Source organism: Peromyscus leucopus, chromosome 4 (assembly GCF_004664715.2).
Source record: "Peromyscus leucopus breed LL Stock chromosome 4, UCI_PerLeu_2.1, whole genome shotgun sequence".
Classification (NCBI taxonomy): domain Eukaryota; kingdom Metazoa; phylum Chordata; class Mammalia; order Rodentia; family Cricetidae; genus Peromyscus; species Peromyscus leucopus.
Genome location: NC_051066.1, coordinates 108,771,365 through 108,789,139, shown reverse-complemented (window position 1 = coordinate 108,789,139; position 17,775 = coordinate 108,771,365). Strand labels below are relative to the sequence as shown.

At 40.2% G+C, this 17,775-nt stretch overlaps 1 protein-coding gene across 4 annotated transcripts in view; it reads left to right on the top strand.

Annotated features, from left to right (window-relative positions):
• The first annotated feature begins 546 nt into the window (after positions 1 to 546).
• Gpcpd1 (glycerophosphocholine phosphodiesterase 1) overlaps positions 547 to 17,775 on the top strand; it is a 57,222-nt gene continuing 39,993 nt past the window's right edge. Inside the window, exons 1-4 of one of the 4 annotated variants that reach the window (XM_028878626.2) lie at positions 547 to 699; positions 7,230 to 7,302; positions 10,256 to 10,352; positions 13,809 to 13,893. In XM_028878626.2, the coding sequence (XP_028734459.1) occupies positions 7,254 to 7,302; positions 10,256 to 10,352; positions 13,809 to 13,893 (231 nt within the window). In that variant the 5' untranslated portion in view covers positions 547 to 699; positions 7,230 to 7,253. Of the gene's footprint in view, positions 700 to 7,226; positions 7,303 to 10,255; positions 10,353 to 13,804; positions 13,894 to 17,775 lie in introns of those variants that run through there. The other 3 variants (XM_028878627.2, XM_028878628.2, XM_028878629.2) reach the window with 3 other exon arrangements.

Sequence of the window (17,775 nt, the reverse complement as noted above, 5' to 3'; positions counted from 1 at the left end):
TCGGGCGGTGGTGGCACACGCCTTTAATCCCAGCACTCAGGAGGCAGAGGCACGCGGATCTCTGTGAGTTCGAGGCCAGCCTGATCTACAGAGCGAGCTCCAGGAAATGTGCAAAGCTACCCAGAGAAACCCTGGCTCAAAAAACCAAAAACCAAAAACAACAACAACAAAAACAGAAAAGAAAGCAAGTTTCCAGAACACACCAGGCTCCTTCATCTTTCTTTTTGAGACAAGGGGCTCCCTTTGTAGCCCAGGTTGGCCTTGAACTCGCTACCTTCCTGCCCTGATCAACCTCCCGGATGCTGGGATTTCAGCCGCACCCTCATGACCTCCTGTCCTTAGATGAGCCAGACCAGGCAGGCAAGGGACCCTCCCTGGTCAGCTCAGGTCTCTGGGCCCGCCTTCCAGGAACGTGCAGCCCGGTCCCCCCCCGGCCCCGCCCCGCGCCCCGGCGCGCGAACGCCGATTGGCCAGGACGAGACCGGGCGTGACGTCAGGCCCCGCCCCTCCGCCCTTCGACCCCGCCCCGTGGGGGGTGGGCTGGCAGTTTAGTCTAGGGCAGCTGAAACCGGTTTGAGAGGCCGCTGTCGCTGGGCTCCGCGCTGCTCCGGGCCACCTAAAGGAGCGCTGGCGAGGCGCTGACGCTCGGCTCCGTCGGCCGCGGCCCAGGTCTCGGCGCGGCGCGGCTCGGCTCGGCAGGTGAGGGGGGCCGGCGGGCGGCGGTGCGGGCGGGCGCTCGTGCGGAGGTGCGGGCGGGCGGGCGGGCCTGGCGTCCCGGAGCCGCGCTGCGCGGCTGGAGCCCCGGCTGCCCCGCGCTGCCGCGTCCCTCCGAGCGGCGTGACCCAGGACGGCCACGGAAATACCGGGCGGAAAATTGGGGAACAAAGAGACGGCAGAGCTGGAGCCGGAGCCCTCCGTGCCTCCCTCCTTCCTTCCCTCCCCGGGCGCCACCTCTGCCATCTCGCGCCGGCGCTGGTGACTCGCGCCGTTTTGACAGCTGCTTATTTTCCCAAATTGCCTAAAATTAGTGCCCACAAAAGGAACTCCGGGGAACAGTACGGGAGGGTGGGTAGAGCCCAGGGCTGCTGGGGAACTCGGTCGTCGGTGCCGTTTTAGGGTTGCGGTCCTCTCTTTCTCGGCGTCGCCGGCTTCATCAGCCGGGTCCGGCCAGAAGCAGAGGGAATCCAAGGATTCTCTGAGCAGGCGAGCCGGCTGGTTGGGGCTAGTGGACCCCTCCGTACTCCTTGTCCTCTGTCGCCCCGCTTTTGCCCACTTACTCTACCCTTCAGGCTGCTGCTTGTTACACTTTTAACACTTACATAACGAAATAGATACAAGCTATTAGTCTTTCCCTCCCGCATTGCCCAATGTTCCAGAAACAAACAGCACAGAAGAAAACAGGTAAACTGCATGCATTGGCTTAAGTACTAGGGGAAATCGGTGTGTTAAACACAATTGAAATCTGCCAAGAAAGCTGCAGGAAACTTGGACCCAGAGTTAATGAACACAAAAGAGAACTAAGTAATATTTGCTGTGTACAAAAAGTTGGCGGGTGAATCAACTATTGGCATATAGCAAAACTGTACGATAAATACATATGAAAATAATATCAACATAAAATGAAATGGATAAATGTCTAAAGTCTAAAGCTGATGAAAATGTTAATTTGGCTTAATGAAATCTCCATAATTGCTTGCTTAGTGGAAAATCCATTCTTGTTTAAAATATTGGCTTAAAGTATATGGAGGTCTGAGAAGTGGGGCCATAATGATCCCCTGTCAACACGAGCAGAAATCAATATGGTCACTTAACCTGTTTCTTGATTGTAGGATATTCTGAGGATCAAAGCTGTGGGAATCTAGGGAAGAGTGAGGAGAATTAGAAACAACTTCTTAGTTTTAAAGGAAAACAGACGTTCCTTTGGCTAGAAATACACGCTTTAGCTAAAAATACCCACTTATACTTCATCTGTAAACGAAATATTCCTGTACCCTTGGTTAGCTTAAATCTCCAGTTTGTTTCTCAAGCTGGTAAACTGGTTAGGTCCACTTTTGAACGTTTAACAAAAAGAGAAAACTTTATTTTGCCAGGTAGGGCGAACTGAAAAGTTTTCATGTAAACAAGTTACAGTGGCATTTAAGAAACCCCCCAGTCTTATAATAACGTTAAAATGGGCCAGGCCTGGTGGTGCCACCTCTAATCCAGGCACTTAAGAGGTGGAGGTAGGCAGATCTCTGAATTTAAGGCCAGCCAGGGCTTCAAGTGAGATCCTGCCTCAAAAATAAGTAAGCAAATTAAGTTAAATAACTGCTCAAATTCAGCTGAAAGTGCTTTGTAGTATCTATCTCTGGACAGTGCAAATTGGAGGTTGTATTGGAAAGAAATTACCAAAGCCTAAACAACAAAAACCTCTCCAGAAATGTAGTGTGTAATAAGGTGATTGGTAAGCTGGTTATCTGTCTGATCAGCGAAGTATGCAAGGTGACAAGAATTTTTTACTACTTTATATAGCTGAAAGACCTCCATCCAAGTTGGGATATTTTTGTTTGTTGAGCAGCAGAAATAAAGGTAGATGTGTCAAGTTTGGGATTCTAGGTAGAAAGATACTTTTTAAAACTGTTACTGTTGTTTTGGAGGCAGTTGGGTGCCAAGCTATATGCTTCAGTCCTGCACCAAAATTTTGGCCTCTGTCCATCGTCAAATAAACTGCCATTGAAGCAGCTTCCCAGGTGACAATTGAACTAGATTGCTGACTTTTGACAATTCAAGTGGACAATTCAATTCTCTCCTGGGGTGGATCAGTGCTTCCTTCCTTGTGTGTGTGTGTGTGTGTGTGTGTGTGTGTGTGTGTGTGTGTCTCTGTCTGTCTGTCTGTCTGTCTATCTTTGTGTGATGCATGCACTGCAGCTGGTCACTGCCGACTTGCTGTAGCTATTTCATTCACAACTGAAAGCTTGTTGGTTTCTCTTTTATTAAATATACAGACTGTTCCTGGTTGTCCTAATATAGTAGGCGTCTAGAGCTAAGTTTGTACCGCTGTTGGTTTGAATACGTGAGAATAATTACGAGTGACTTACTTTACTGAATTGGTTATTGCCAATTGATGAATAGTTGGCTGAATACCAACTCTGCAGTCTTCTCTATAAGATTGTCCTTAAGTTTAGAATTGTAAACACCGGGTAAAAGTTCAAGTTACTGTTAAAAATTGACAAGCTGGTTAGACTCAGCAGAAAGGGATGATTGCTTTTCAGCCCCATTTCAGAAGGCCTAAATTTAATTTCTAGGACGTTCATGGTAGGAGAGAACTGACTCCTGCAAATTGTCTTTTTGACCCTCACACATATACCTTGGTTCTCCCTCCCTGCCTTCCTTTTTTTTTTTTTTTTTTTTTTTTGCGCATACATGCAAATAAATTGAGCATGGTTATTCAACCACATTGCTGAGTTATGGGTTTAAGCTGTTCCTTAAAATTAATTCAGTATTCCAGGCGGTGGTAGCAAACCTTTAATCCCAGCACTGGATTGGCAGAAGCAGGCAGGCAGATCTGAGAGTTGGAGGCTAGCCTGATCTACAGAGTGAATTCTGGGATAGCCAGGGCTACAAAAAGAAACCCTGTCTTGAAAAAACAGCCCCATCCGGTCCCCCCAGATCAGTAACTTTAAATCTTTTTTTGTTAGGTTTAGGGTTTTCTTGATATAATTTGGATCTGTTAAATGGAGGGTTGCAGTGGTTCAATGAACATTTTACTTATTAGAAAATGTTTGTATGGTCAGGATCATACTCAGGTTTTTGTCAGTTATCCTAAAAGAACTATTGAAGTGTGCAGGTAGCAGGCTAATTAATCTAGAACTGTTTTTATATGAAGATGTTCTTGAACAGTTCTAGCACAGGATATATTCACATGAGTAGATCTTGTTTACTCTTAGACACAGGAAATCAAATAAGGTTTTTATAAATTATTTTGCTCACGGAGAAGTTTTCTCCTGTGTAGTCTTGGACTTTTTAACCAAAACCAGTATTGCCAAATATGGGACTCTGTTCAAGTACAGCATGATACCACATTATTAATTTTGTTTTACCTCTGTATGTAAAAATATATATGATATTGTACATTTATAAAATAACTTTCAGCATTACATTTTCTAATTGGCGTAAATGTGACGATGCATCCATAGTGTGTAGCTAATATTAATTATGGACTCTTGATTACTTACCAGCCCTCTCTAGGTATTACACATAGATAAGGTTTTAGGACCTCAGACCTATTGCTGTGGAGGACTGCTCAGTCACTGTGTGATGCTAGCAACACTATTGGCCTCTGCCCACTAGATTCTAGAAGCATCCCTATTCATAAATAAAATGAAATTTAGCTGGTAGATTAAGGGATATGATGCCAAATAAAGATTTTACTGAAATTCTTTTAGAGACCTGGATTATTTCTGCACAAAAGTCTATTTTTTGGATAGTTGAATAATTATTTGAATTGTTATGTAAACCATATGAAGAATGTGTTCTTCGTTTAATCTTAGTAACTATCTTGAGATGTATGTGTTTATGCATATGTATATATTTAAAAAGTAATTTCCTGCCTTCCCTTAGTTATTTAAGGTAGGCTATGGTGAACAAATGTACTTAGCTAAGTCTGGAGGCGGGAAGGAAAAATTAGAGAGAAAATATGAATAAAAAGGCAAAGGATCTTAGCCTTAGAAGTATAGATTTCTGTAAATAAAATCTGTGCAGTGAGGAAGAATGTTCTCCTTGGTTAAGACATAGTACTGAGAAGAGATTTAGAAGCCAGAGTACCGGGAGATGCGATTTTGAATGATGTTGACTGGAGAGAATGCTGTAGCCACATGAACATCAGATCGAGTTTTTTTGATAATAGATTACAGTTAAACTAAATTTAAAGAATCAGAGTGTGCTGTCTATGAAGAAAAAAATCTGAAAAGACATAATTTTGAGGAAAGATGTGTGTGGGTAGCAAGTTAACATTGTATATTAGAAACAGATTCATAAGCTTTTTACCAAACAGCTAGTTTCTGTAAGATGTGCTGAAGGACTTCAGTTGCTTTTTTGTTACTAAAATAGAAGTCTCTAGTTGAGCTTTTTCTGTTTATAGGTTTTCTTTCCTTTCCACACTAACCTGGGCCTGGTTAGGAAAGATAGGTTGACTTAGCACAGCTGCTTATCTAAAGAGAAAGTATGTGGCAAGAGAATCTTGACTCCCTAAAAATAAAAAGTTTGAACACATTTGTTTTGCAATATTTCTGGTCCACACCTTCTTGGATTTTTGGAAAGTGTAACAAAACTGTAAGTCTAGCTGGAAACTTCCTCCTTAATGCAATCAATTTGTATATTAGGACTCTGAAATGACTACTTGAATATTTTGTTTGTATCCTTTCTTTTTAACCTTTTTCTTATCAAAGTTTTTATTTATTTATTTAGTTTTTAGTTTTTAGTTCTTCTAGACAGGGTTTCTCTGTATAGCTTTGCGCCTTTCCTGGATCTTGCTTTGTAGACCAGGCTGGCCTCAAACTCACAAAGATCCGCCTGGCTCTGCCTTCTGAGTGCTGGGATTAAAGGCTTGCGCCACCACTGCCCGGCTAAAGATTTATTTATTTATTTATTTATTATGTATACAGTGTTCTGCCTGCACGTATCCCTTCAGGCCAGAAGAGGGCACCAGATCTATTGTGGATGGTTGTAAGCCACCATGTGGTTGCTGGGAATTGAACTCAGGAACTCTGGAAGAATAGCCAGTGCTCTTAACCTCTGAACCATCTCTCCAGCCCCAAAGAAGCAGCAGCCAGAAACTGATTGTTCTGGAACTTTTTTTTTTTTTTTTTTTTTTAAGATTTATTTATTATGTATACAGAAGAGGGTGCCAGATCTCATTACATATGGTTGTGAGCCACCATGTGGGTGCTGGGAATTGAGAAGGCATTAAGTTGGGATAAAAGGTAGAGGGCACTAGAGGGAGCTGGAGTGAGGTAGTAGGATGTGGATATGATCAAATTGTATAAACATTTTTAAAGAAAAGGTTATTTTAAAAGTTTTAAAAAATTGTCACAGAATTGCATAGTCATTAAATATCTTTTTTTTTTTTGTGGTCTGATTGTTCTTTATTTTATATCTAGAATCCACCAATGAGTGAGTACATACCATTACTGTCTTTCTGGGTTTGGGTTACCTCACTCAGGATGATTTTTTCTAGTTCCATCCATTTGCCTGCAAATTTCATGCTTTCATTGTTTTTCTCTGCTGAGTAGTACTCCATTGTGTATATGTACCACATTTTTTTCATCCATTCTTCCGTTGATGGGCATCTAGGTTGTTTCCAGATTCTGGCTATTACAAATAGTGCTGCTATGAACATAGCTGAGCATGTATCTTTATGGTATAAATCAGCATTCCTTGGGTAGATGCCCAAGAGTGGGATGGCTGGGTCTTGAGGTAGTTTGATTCCTAATTTTCTGAGAAACCGCCATACTGATTTCCACAGTGGTTGTACAAGTTTACATTCCCACCAACAGTGAGGAGTCATTAAATATCTTTTGCTTGTTTAAAACAAGATCTCTTTATAGTCCCGGCTGTCCTGGAACTCAGAGATTCCCCCCCCCCACCTCTGCTTCCCAAGAGCTGGGATTATAGGTGTGAACCAATTAAATATTTTTGTTTGTTTGTTTATTTTTTTAGACAGGGTTTCTGGAACTCCTCATAGACCAGGCTGGCCTTGAATTCTGTAGATCAAGACTACCTCTGCCTTCTGAATGCTGAGCTTAAAGGCAGGCACCACCACCACCACCACCACCACCACCACCCCAGTCAAATAAATATTTTTCTAAATAACACTTATTTAAGTGTATGTATGTATAGAGCGCCGGTCAAGGACAGTTTTCAAGAATCAGTTTTCTTCCACTTGGGTCCTGGGGATCAAACTCATCAGGCTTGGGGCTTTTACTCTCTGAGCCATCTCATTGACCCCCTTCTTTGTTAAGACAGGGGCTCATATATTGTAGGTTGGCTTCCAACTGACTGTAACATGGATAACTTTGAACTTCTGATCTCTCACAGCCACCATGCTAGGTTTATGTGATACTGGGGATTGAATCCAGGGTATTGTGCTCTTGATCAACTGAACAACACCCCTAACCCCATTGTGTACCAATGGTAAAATACTATTATTTTTGTATACAATTAGTGACTATTTTTCTTTTCTTTCCTAGCAGAAATTCTAAAATAAATCTATCAGAATGACACCTTCTCAGGTCACCTTTGAAATAAGAGGAACTCTTTTACCAGGTAAAGTTTTACTCTAGAATATTTTTAAAAAATTAATCATTTAAAAAAATGTCCCCCTTTATGTGTATGGGTTGCATGTATATCTGTGCACCATGTGCATATAATTGCTGTAGAGCCCAGAAGAGGGTGTCAGATTCCCTGGATCCTCTGGAACTGTTGTGAGCCAACATTTGAGTGCCTGGAGTTTAACTGTGGCTTCTGAAGAACAGCCAGTGCTCTTAACCTGAGCCATCTCTGCAGCCCCTCTTTCTGCTTATTGAAGCAGAGATCATATCTGCCCCAGGAATGTCCTTCTTGGTGTTCTCAGCATTGTCCACCAGTGCACCTTCTCAGGTGACACCTGTGCTCCTCTTGGCACCTACATAGAAGGATACAGCAGCATGCCAGTTTGGTGTCGTCCTGTGCTTCCCTCCCCTTTTAAAAATTGCCACAAAGACCTTGCCTTTTTTTTTCTTTTCTTTTCTGTTTTTTTTTTTTTTTTTTTTTTTTGTTTTGTTATTTTGTCAGCTCCCTCCCTCTCCAAGCTGAGGACCGAACCTAGGGCCTTGCGCTTGCTAGGCAAGCACTCTACCACTGAGCTAAATCCCCAACCCTGACCTTGCCTTTGTTAATGTTACCTTGGCTACCTCTTTTTTTTTTTTTTTTTTTTTTTTTGGTTTCTTGAGACAGGATTTCTCTGTGTAGTTTGGTGCCTGTCCTAGATCTTACTCTGTTGACCAGGCTGGCCTGGAACTCACAGAGATCCTCCTGGCTCTGCCTCCTGAGTGCTGGGATTAAAGGCATGCACCACCACCACCACCACCACCACCACCACCACCACCACCACCACCACCACCCCGGCTTGGCTGCCTCTTTTTAAAAACAAGGTCTTTGTATCTCTGGCTGGCTTGGAATTCAGTGATCTTCTTACCTCTGCCTCCCAAGTACTGGATTAAAAGTGTGTGCCTCCCCACCTGGTCAGTGTCACTTTTTTTTTTGGCAAGTGGACACACAGGTGTCTTTTAAAATTTTATTTATTTACATTTTATGTATGAGTGCTCTGCATACCTGTAAGCCAGAAAAGGGCATCAGATCCTATTACAGATGGTTGTGAGCCACCATGGGGTTGCTGGAAGTTGAACTCAGGAAAAGCAGCCAGTGCCTTAACTGCTGAGCCATCTCTCCAGCCCCTCAATGTCTCTCATTTTAAATTCTGCTACTTGTGAATTTTCTTTATATCATTTTCTAGTATCTGTTAAAGTACCATGAAGTAATTTTGTTGTAAGGTATCATACCAAAACACTGCCACACTTGGGTTTGAATATTGCTATTTGCTATGTTCTGCTTATATCAGCTGCCTTTCAGTTCTCCAGATCTGCTACTCCCCCCTCCCCTATTCCTCTTTTGTGAGTTTTTGTTTTTTTTTCAAATTCTGTTTTCCTCTGCCTCCATATGTGACCCTTAACTCTCACCTTTTTCGAGGTGAGAGCCTCTGAGACATTTCCTCAGGTTCTGGCACTATTTTTGCAGCATTTTCTAGAGATTTTTAGAATTACTTGAGTAATTTGCCCTATAGACAAATGGTAAGCTTTATGACAACATGATCTTGTCTTAATGATAAATTTCTGAACCTAGCACAGAGCTTGGTACAGACAGATGAGGAGCATAGTAAATGTCTTCAAAGAATAAATGATTGACTCATTCTATAGCTAACATGCTTGTTCTAGCAATCACCACAGCAATTGATTGTGTGTACCTGCATGTGTTTTCCTGTGTGCACGTGCATTTCTGGTTATGTCCTCAGCCAGAAAACCTAGTACAGCTTTACTCATTTACTCTGGGCTGTTATTCTTCAGACTGCATATTGCCAATGGTTAGCTGATGGTGTGGGTCTCACTGGCTGTTGCTCACCTCTGGACCTATGTGGAGCCTCCTTAGAGAGACTGCAGACTAAACTGTACTCTGTCTGAGACAGGGTCTCATGTATTTCAAGCTTGCCTGGAATTTTCTAGGTAGCCAAGGATCCTCGTGCTTCCATTTCCCAAGTGGTGGGATTACAGGTTTTAGGGATCAAGGCTAGAGCTGTTATACTTCCACAGCCCCCATACTATACTCTTGAAGGGAATTGTAAGTAGGCAGGTTAAGTTAAAAGAAACTGACCACATCAAGCAGATGAACTGATCAGAGTAAGCCACAAAGTAACCAACTTTGGGAATGGGCAGGCACTCAGTTTTAGGGAGTGAAGCAGAGATGGTTGATACTCATGACTAGATGAGAAGGGAGGTAGAGGAGCAGAGGTGGGTGTCGGAGGAGACTTCCCAACAGCTATTAATTAATATTTCTCTAGAATTCTTAGTATGTTTTTGGGAGCACAATGTTAACACTCTGGAGGTGGAGATGGGTGGCTCCCTGTAAGTTCAAGGACAGCCAGAGCTACATAGTAAGACCCTGTCTCCAAAAAACAAAATAAGAAAACAAAAAACAAACAAAAACCCTTTTTGGTGTTTATTTCTTGAAGTTGAAAGTGTCAATGAAGGGACTGCCTTGATCACTTTGCTACTTGCATGCTTGTTATTTGCTTACTAAGTAGTTGAACAAATGAAGAAAGGCTTGTTCCAGTGCCTATTTCTTTTTGCTGCCTCTGGTTCTGGAGAGATGAGTCACATTAACTTACAAGGGGATAGAATGGCAGTGGGTCAGAAGCCGTGCCTGAGGCTCCCTTTCTTGACTCAAGGAGACTCTGAAGACAGTTATAGCTGACTGTTCTCTTCTTGCTTCCTAAAATCAGAAAATTTCCTGTTTGGAAAAGCCTGGCGGTTCTGATTTCTTTTTATTTTTTTTTATTTTTATTTATTTATTTTTTAAAGATTTATTTATTTATTATGTATACAGGAGAGGGTGCCAGATCTCATTACAGATGGTTGTGAGCCACCATGTAAGTGCTGGGAATTGAACTTGGTTCTGATTTCTTTAGGAGAGGTTTTTGCAATATGTGGAAGCTGTGATGCCCTGGGAAACTGGAATCCTCAAAATGCTGTGGCTCTTCTTCCAGAGAATGAGACAGGAGAAAGGTGAGTACAGAAATGCCAGGTTATAGAATAATGGTGACATTTGTATTATAAACTAGGGACTACTGAGGTAATCTGTATATAGTGTTTCTTTTAGTTTAATTTTTATGAAAGTTGTCATGTATACAATTTCAAAGAGTAAAATCACTGTACAAAGTTTGTGGAAAAAGAGATTCCTTAACTTCCATTCCAAACTTTTAACATCTTTTGACTCTTATCATTCTCACCCCCCTTTTATTAATTAACATTTTTTATTGTACATGTATATTTGTGTACGTGTATGTTTGCTTGCCACTGTGTGTGTTTGAGTCAGGACAAGTTGCCCGAGTCAGCTCTCTTCTGCCATCTGGGTGCTGGGGATAGAACTCAGATGAGCAGGCTTGGCAGCAAGCACCTTTACTCACCGGTCCATCCCAAAGAACCCATCTCTCCTGAGAGAGCCCCCCTCCATTTTGGATGAACTGGGAATTTAACCTAAGACTTTGCACACGCTAAGCAAGTCCTAAACCACTGAGTTACACACACAGCCATTTCCTTTATATTTTGAGATGATATCTTGCTGAGTTACCCAGGGCTGGTCTTGAGCCGTGAACTTGAGACCTGTCTCAGCTTCCTCAGTTGTTTGGGCAGGCCTGTGCCACTAGACTGTCTTTACCAACCATTATGTTTCCAAATGGGCTTTTCTCATTTAAAACAGAATCTAGGTATTCTCTCTAGATTTCTCAGTCCATTGCTGCTTTTATCTTTCTTTGTATGTGTGTGTTTGTGTGGGGGGGATCAAATATTGGCCCTCATACATGCTAAACATGCATACTGCCATTGAACTGTTGTTATTATTATATTATTGTTTTGAGACTTTTCTTGAACTTGTGACCCTCCTGCTTCAGTTTTCTGAGTGCTGAGATTGCAGGCACACACATCCACACCTGGTATATGAAGTTATTTTTGTTTTGGGGGAAGTATGGGGGATTGAACATAGGGCCTTTTTGTACATGCAAGAGGAATGTTTTCCTACTGAGCTCTTTACTTGTCCTTTTTTTCACTCTCTTGTTTTTTTTAATTGTATTTGTTTATGTATATATTATTTATTTATGTGTATATATGTGTCTGAATTAACCCATGCCATGGCATGTGTAGACAACTTTTGTGAATAGGTTCTCTTCTACCAAGTGGGTCTTGGGAATCAAACTCAGGTTATCTGGCTTGGTGGCAAGTGTCTTTACTCTATTTGATTTTTATTTTATTTTATTTTATTTTTTTGAGGGTTTTTCTGTACAGCCCTGGCTGTCCTGGAACTCACAGAGGTCAGCCTGCCCCTGCCTCCTATATGCTGGGTTTCTTTCTTTTTTTTTTTTTTTTAAAAAAAGATTTATTTATTTATTTATTATGTATACAGTGTTCTGCATGCATGTGTCCTTGCAGGCCAGAAGAGGGCACCAGATCTCATTACGGGTGGTTGTGAGCCACCATGTGGTTGGTGGGAATTGAACTCAGGACTTCGGAAGAGCAGTCAGTGCTCTTAACCACTGAGCCATCTCTCCAGCCCAAGGTTTCTTTAATTCTTTAACCACTGCCTGGCTAACTGTCTTTACTCATTGAGCCATCTTGCTGCCTCTTAAAAAAAAAAAAAAAAAGAGAAGAAAAAAATTGTTTTTGAGACAAGATCTCACCATGTATCTCTTGCTGGCCTAGAGCTTACTATGTAGATCAGGCTGCCTTGAACTCAAAGAGATCTGCCCTTTTGGGTGCTGGGATTAAAGGTGTACACCACCATGCCTGGCTTAGCTTCTGTTTTTATTTTGTATTTTGAGACTGGATCTTAACTAAGTTACTCAGAATATACTTGGACTCATATTATAGTCCAAGCCAAACTTGATCTTGCAAATTTCCTGTGTTAGTCTCCAAAGCAGTTGGTGTCACAAGTGTGTGTCACTATACTTGGCTGAAACTACTTTCTGGGATGTATGTGATATTAATGAGTAAAACATGTAGTCATTAGTAGCATTAAATTCAGTATAAGCTTGTTGCTAGTGCAATGGACTAGGAAAGGGCAGATCTAGGTGTATGCAGTTAACTGTAATCTTGGGCAGAGTTCATGGATCCAGGCTTTAATTTTCTAATCTTCATGGCAGAGTGGTTAGGATAGAATTGATAGATGTCAACAAAGGTGGCACTTATTTCAATTGTGGACATTTGTGTTGCTGTTGTCCTAAATATTGTACGTAAACATCTAGTGTCCCTATGAGAAATACCAGCGGGGTGATTTTAAGTTAAAGGACAAAAGACAGTTAGGCTTGGGACTATAACTTACCAGTGTTCATGGCTCACTTATGGCCAAAACCTTTTAATGGCCAGTTGGAAGACAAGAGAAGATTGACAGTATATATTGCTTTGATTTGATTGTCTGAAGTTCTTGTGGTTCTGTGTATAGCTGATTCCTTCTCATTCTTTAGCTCTCAGTCAGATATTTTCTCACTGAGGATTCTGCTCTAAAGCTTCCTCCCAAATTTGGAGTGTTTTTGTTTTTTCTTTCTTCTTTTTTTTAAACACAGGGTCTTACCATGTAGCTGAGGCTTGCCTTGAACTTGCTATGCAGTCCACTCAGACCTAGAACTCAGAATTTTTCTGCCTCAACCATCCAAGTACTGGTGTTACAGACCTACACCTCCCTACCTGGCCTTGTTAGTTTAGTGTTTGTTTTTGTTTTTGTTTTTGTTTTTGTTTTTGTTTTTGTTTTTCAAGACAGGGTTTAGTTTTGGTGCCTGTCCTGGATCTTGTTCTGTAGACCAGGCTAGCACTAACATCGAACTCACAGAGATCTGGCTGGTTCTGCCTCCCGAGTGCTGGGATTAAAGGCATGGGCCACCACTGCCTGGCTAGTTTAGTGTTTGTAGTTTGCTATGTATTTGTTTACCCACACAGGAAAGCAAACTCCTTGAGAATGGGGTTAACACTGCATTCTCACTGCCTGCTGGACAAGCCTGGAGTAAAATCATGGGTAGGATGTAGTTGGATTTTTCTTTGAGCCGCCAGCTCACATATGACATGGAGACTTATTAATTATGAAAGTTTGGCCTTAGCTTAGGATTGTTCTCAGCTAGCTCTTATAACTTAAATTAACCTATTTATATTAATCTACGTTCTGCCATGTGGTGTTACCTTTCTTTCATCCTGCACCTCCTGTTTCATCTCCATGTCTTGCTGGTGAATCTTACATGCATACATTCAGCCCTATGTCTTCCTCTCTCTGCCTGGAAGTCTCACCTATTCTCTTCTGTCTAGCTATTGGCCATTTAACTTTTTATTACACCAATCACAGGAACACATCTTCACTTAGTGTACAAGTATCCCACAACAGTAGGGTCCTTATTTGAGAACTTTTGTGAATTATGAGTTCTTTATACATTTTACTTTGATATTGATGTTTGTTTGGTTTCTTTTTTGTCCCCAATCCACCAGTATGTTATGGAAAGCAACGATTGCTCTCAGTAGAGGAATATCAATTCAGTACCGCTACTTCAGAGGGTGCTTTTTAGAACCAAAGGTATGTTTTTCTTTATTTTCCAATTTCTTTAGGACTTTCAAAAGCAACTGCTTTAAGTTTGAAAACATTAGAAGTTAAATGAGTATGTTTTGGTCAAATAGGAATAGAACTCTCAATAACATTTTCATACCAAAAACAAAAACAGAAAAACAAGTAAGTACCTACTTCACAGACAAACATTGTCTGTCATGGGATTTTTAAAAGACTAATAAATAGTAAGTATGTTCTACAGTGTTATCTAATGCATGGATTTTCTGTAACTTTGTAAACTAGTATCAATTACAATTTTTTTCATTTGTTTTTAATATTATATGGCATAAATACATTTAGAGAAGTACGTTAGCCAACTTTAAGCAAGTTACTGTTTTTAAAAATTATTTCATGGCAGTCATCTGTCTCTTAGTGGCTGCATTGTTTAACACCTACCAAAAGCAGAGTGATTCCTCTTAGAGATTTCCATAGATGCTGCTGATCAGTCAGGGTCTTCTCCAAAAGTGTTGAGCATCTGTTGGTTCTCAATCTACCTGTTCACATTTATTATTTTAGGATTGTTTTAACTTTCAGAAAAGAAAATATTAACTTGTTTCCTTAATTTACAGACATTGATTTATTTAGTGAAAGGATTCCTTCTTTCCCTTTGGATTTTTACCTTTGTCACACTTGTGCATGTGAACAAGGGTTTAGCAGGGATGTAGGAAACAAAACATGGACTAGGCCTTTGGAAAAAAATGTATTTCCCTTGGGAATTACAGAATACTTTTATATATGAACATATTAGCAACCACTGTTACCTCACTCTCAGCTGTCATAAAAACGGACAAATCCACTCTAGCTGTCTTTTGCACCTATTACGTTTTTTATTCCAAGAATATTTTGTAAACATTCAGTAATTGAACTGAAATTACATTGTGGGTAATCATGGTGTTGGCTTATCTTGACAATAGTCTAACAAAAAAGAGCATCTGCTTATTTGGTTGGTCTAGGGGTTGTACCTCATGGTCCAGTCCTCCAGTACAAATTGAGCAATATGTATGAGTAAACAAACCATGGCACTCAGGATTACATGTATGAGAGTCCTGGTATACAGAAACTTTGTGTTATGGGAAATTAAATGTTATTTGGAAAGGAGGATCTGGACAGTGAAAGTGAGTCCTTTGGGCAGTTATATAAAACTATTGTCAACACAGGCCACAATAAGCCAACTTGTAGTGTGGTTATTTTCATGAAAAAAAATGTAACCAAAAGCAGCAGATTAGTCCACTGATACCTCTTGGAAAATTGGCAGGAAATCTGCCTAACAGTAACCAACTGAGTTTTCCCTTGTAATACTTGCAAAAGTTTACAGTATATGTTGGTGAGTGTGTTTCTTTAAGTAGGTGCTTGCTCTGTATCGTGTACACATGTACCGTGTGATGCAGGGGCTGCCCTGGTAAGTATGTTTTTCATGGACTAGAGTAAATAGCTACATAAAATCCCATGCATATGGCTACAGTCTTTTCCCCTCATGCCAGCTTAAAGTGACACTTCTAAAAGTTGCTAGCCTTTTTAAAATGAAACTTTTTTTTATTATAATTATTATGAAACTTTGTCTTAACAGTGTATTGCCAAATGATAGATGTAAGGAATCTTGAATAATGAAAATACATGAATGAGTTGAATCCATATCTTATAAATATTATGGTTGATAGGAAAGCTGAAGTGGAAGATAAGCAGGTCACTGGACAGGAGTTTTAGGAGGTCTAGTTAGGCAGCTATAGAACTTGAGGCAGATGAGCTTGTGATTGCTCTTCTCCTTTAGATGGATGCCAGCTCTATCTGTAAGATGAAGGGCTTGAATACAGGCTTCCTGAGTCCCATTCATTACTAAGTTTTATTGTAAGCAAATACAATGTCACAATTCTTGTTTTTCCATACTTTTCTTCTCCTCAACATGTTCTTTTTAGTTTGCTAGAATTGTAAAGTCCTTTTTATCTCAGTTTTTCTATTTTCTTTCTTGGTGTGTGTGTGTGTGTGTGTGTGTGTGTGTGTGTGTGTTGTGTGTGTGTGTGTGTGTGTATGTATGTGTGCGCACGCGCATGTGCACACATGAATGCACACATGCACATCCATGAGTATGTGCTCGAGTACCAGTGAGTTTGATTGCAATTGCTTACAGGTGCATGGGTGAAGGGTTATTTATAGGAGAATAAACAACTTGCCAATCTCTAGAACACTGCAGAAAATATCTATCCCTAGCAAATTGATGATCTGTGGAGCACAAGAAAGGGAGGGTATTGTGAGCTCCTCCTTTTTCTCAGTTTCTCAAAGCTGTGTTTATTCTTATAGGCATTGTAAAGTGAGAGTAAGGTGTTAATGTGATAAATTTCAGTAATTTTACAGGAAGCAATTGTTCCTTTATTTAAATATAGCAAACAAAGGTGATGGACATTCCTAGAATGGAAACTCAGTGTGGGTCCACATAGAGTCTGTTGATTTCACATCTTCACTAAATAATGAAATTTAAAAAGACTTATTTATTTCATTTATGAGTATTTTGCCTGTGAGTCTGCATGCCTGTGCAGCATGTGTGTGCCTGGAATCCCCAGAGGCCAGAAGAGGACATCACAGTTAGGATTAGAATTATGGATGGGTGTGAGCCACTGTGTGGATACTGGAACTGAACCCTGGGTCCTTTGGGAGGACAGCCAGTGTCTTTAACAGTTAACCTATCTGTTCAGGCCCTAAACTACTTTTTTAAGGAATTAAAATTTAAATTTAAGGAGTTGATGATTTTTTTTTAGAGTGAAATGTACCCAATTTTTATTATGTTTTTTGAAAAACTAATTTTTTGTGAAAACAAGCCATTATGTTTTAAAAGTATCATAATTTTTATAATGCTAACACTCATAATTTAATTCATTGTTAACTTTTATTTTGACTTTCATCTCTTAATTTTTAAAATGCTTTAACAAGTCAGTCAGTTATAAGATAATTGCTCATTGTTACAATAGGCTAGCTTGTCATTTTTTAGAGTGGCTTCTTGATATAATAATATTCTTCTGGATGCCAAATGCTTTACTGTTAACTTGAGGTCTACCTTTATTTGATTGTCGGGATGATCATTTTCTTATTGGACTTACTAGAAATGTAGTTACATAATATTGTATTTGGTATTGTAGAGTTAAAAAAAAATCTTCTTATATGCAGGTTGTATTTTAAATTGTGGGACGAATGGAATTAGTAAAGTTTGTCTTTAAGCAGTGCCTTTACCTGACTCACAGTTTGGTGTGCTGATGTATTAAAAACATACAGCAAACTCATCTCCGTGTCCTTTCTCTCTCCTGTTGCTTGTTGTACTTGAGTGGTGTTAGAAGGCAACAAGTGGGCTAGAGAAACCGATCGGTGGCTAGGGGCTGTTGCTGCTCTTCCAGAGAGCCTGAGTTTAGTTCCCCGCACCTACCACAGTTAGCTCACAGTGGTGGGTAACTCCAGCTTCTAGGGATCTGATGCCTCTGGCCTCAAGGGCACCTGCACCACACAGCCACATGCAGACACACCTATACATAATTAAAAATAATTTTTTAAAGAGAAAGCAATAAGTAAATCTTTTCAGAAATTAATGCAAACATTTTTGTTAGTAATGTTTAGAAATATTTCTATAGTCATGATTTTATATATTAAATTGTGAAGTAACTGCAGGTATTTATGTTAATAAAATGCTTGTTACTTTTTCTCCAAAAATAACCTACTGTATTCCAAAAGCTTAAAGTTATCACATCATTTGAAGAAATAAAACTATTCTTTCTCAAAATTTTAAAGAATAAGAATGAATGATTGTATTTAGCCTATAGATTAGCATATTAACATAAAGGATTTTTTTTTTTTTTTTTTTTTTTTTTTGGT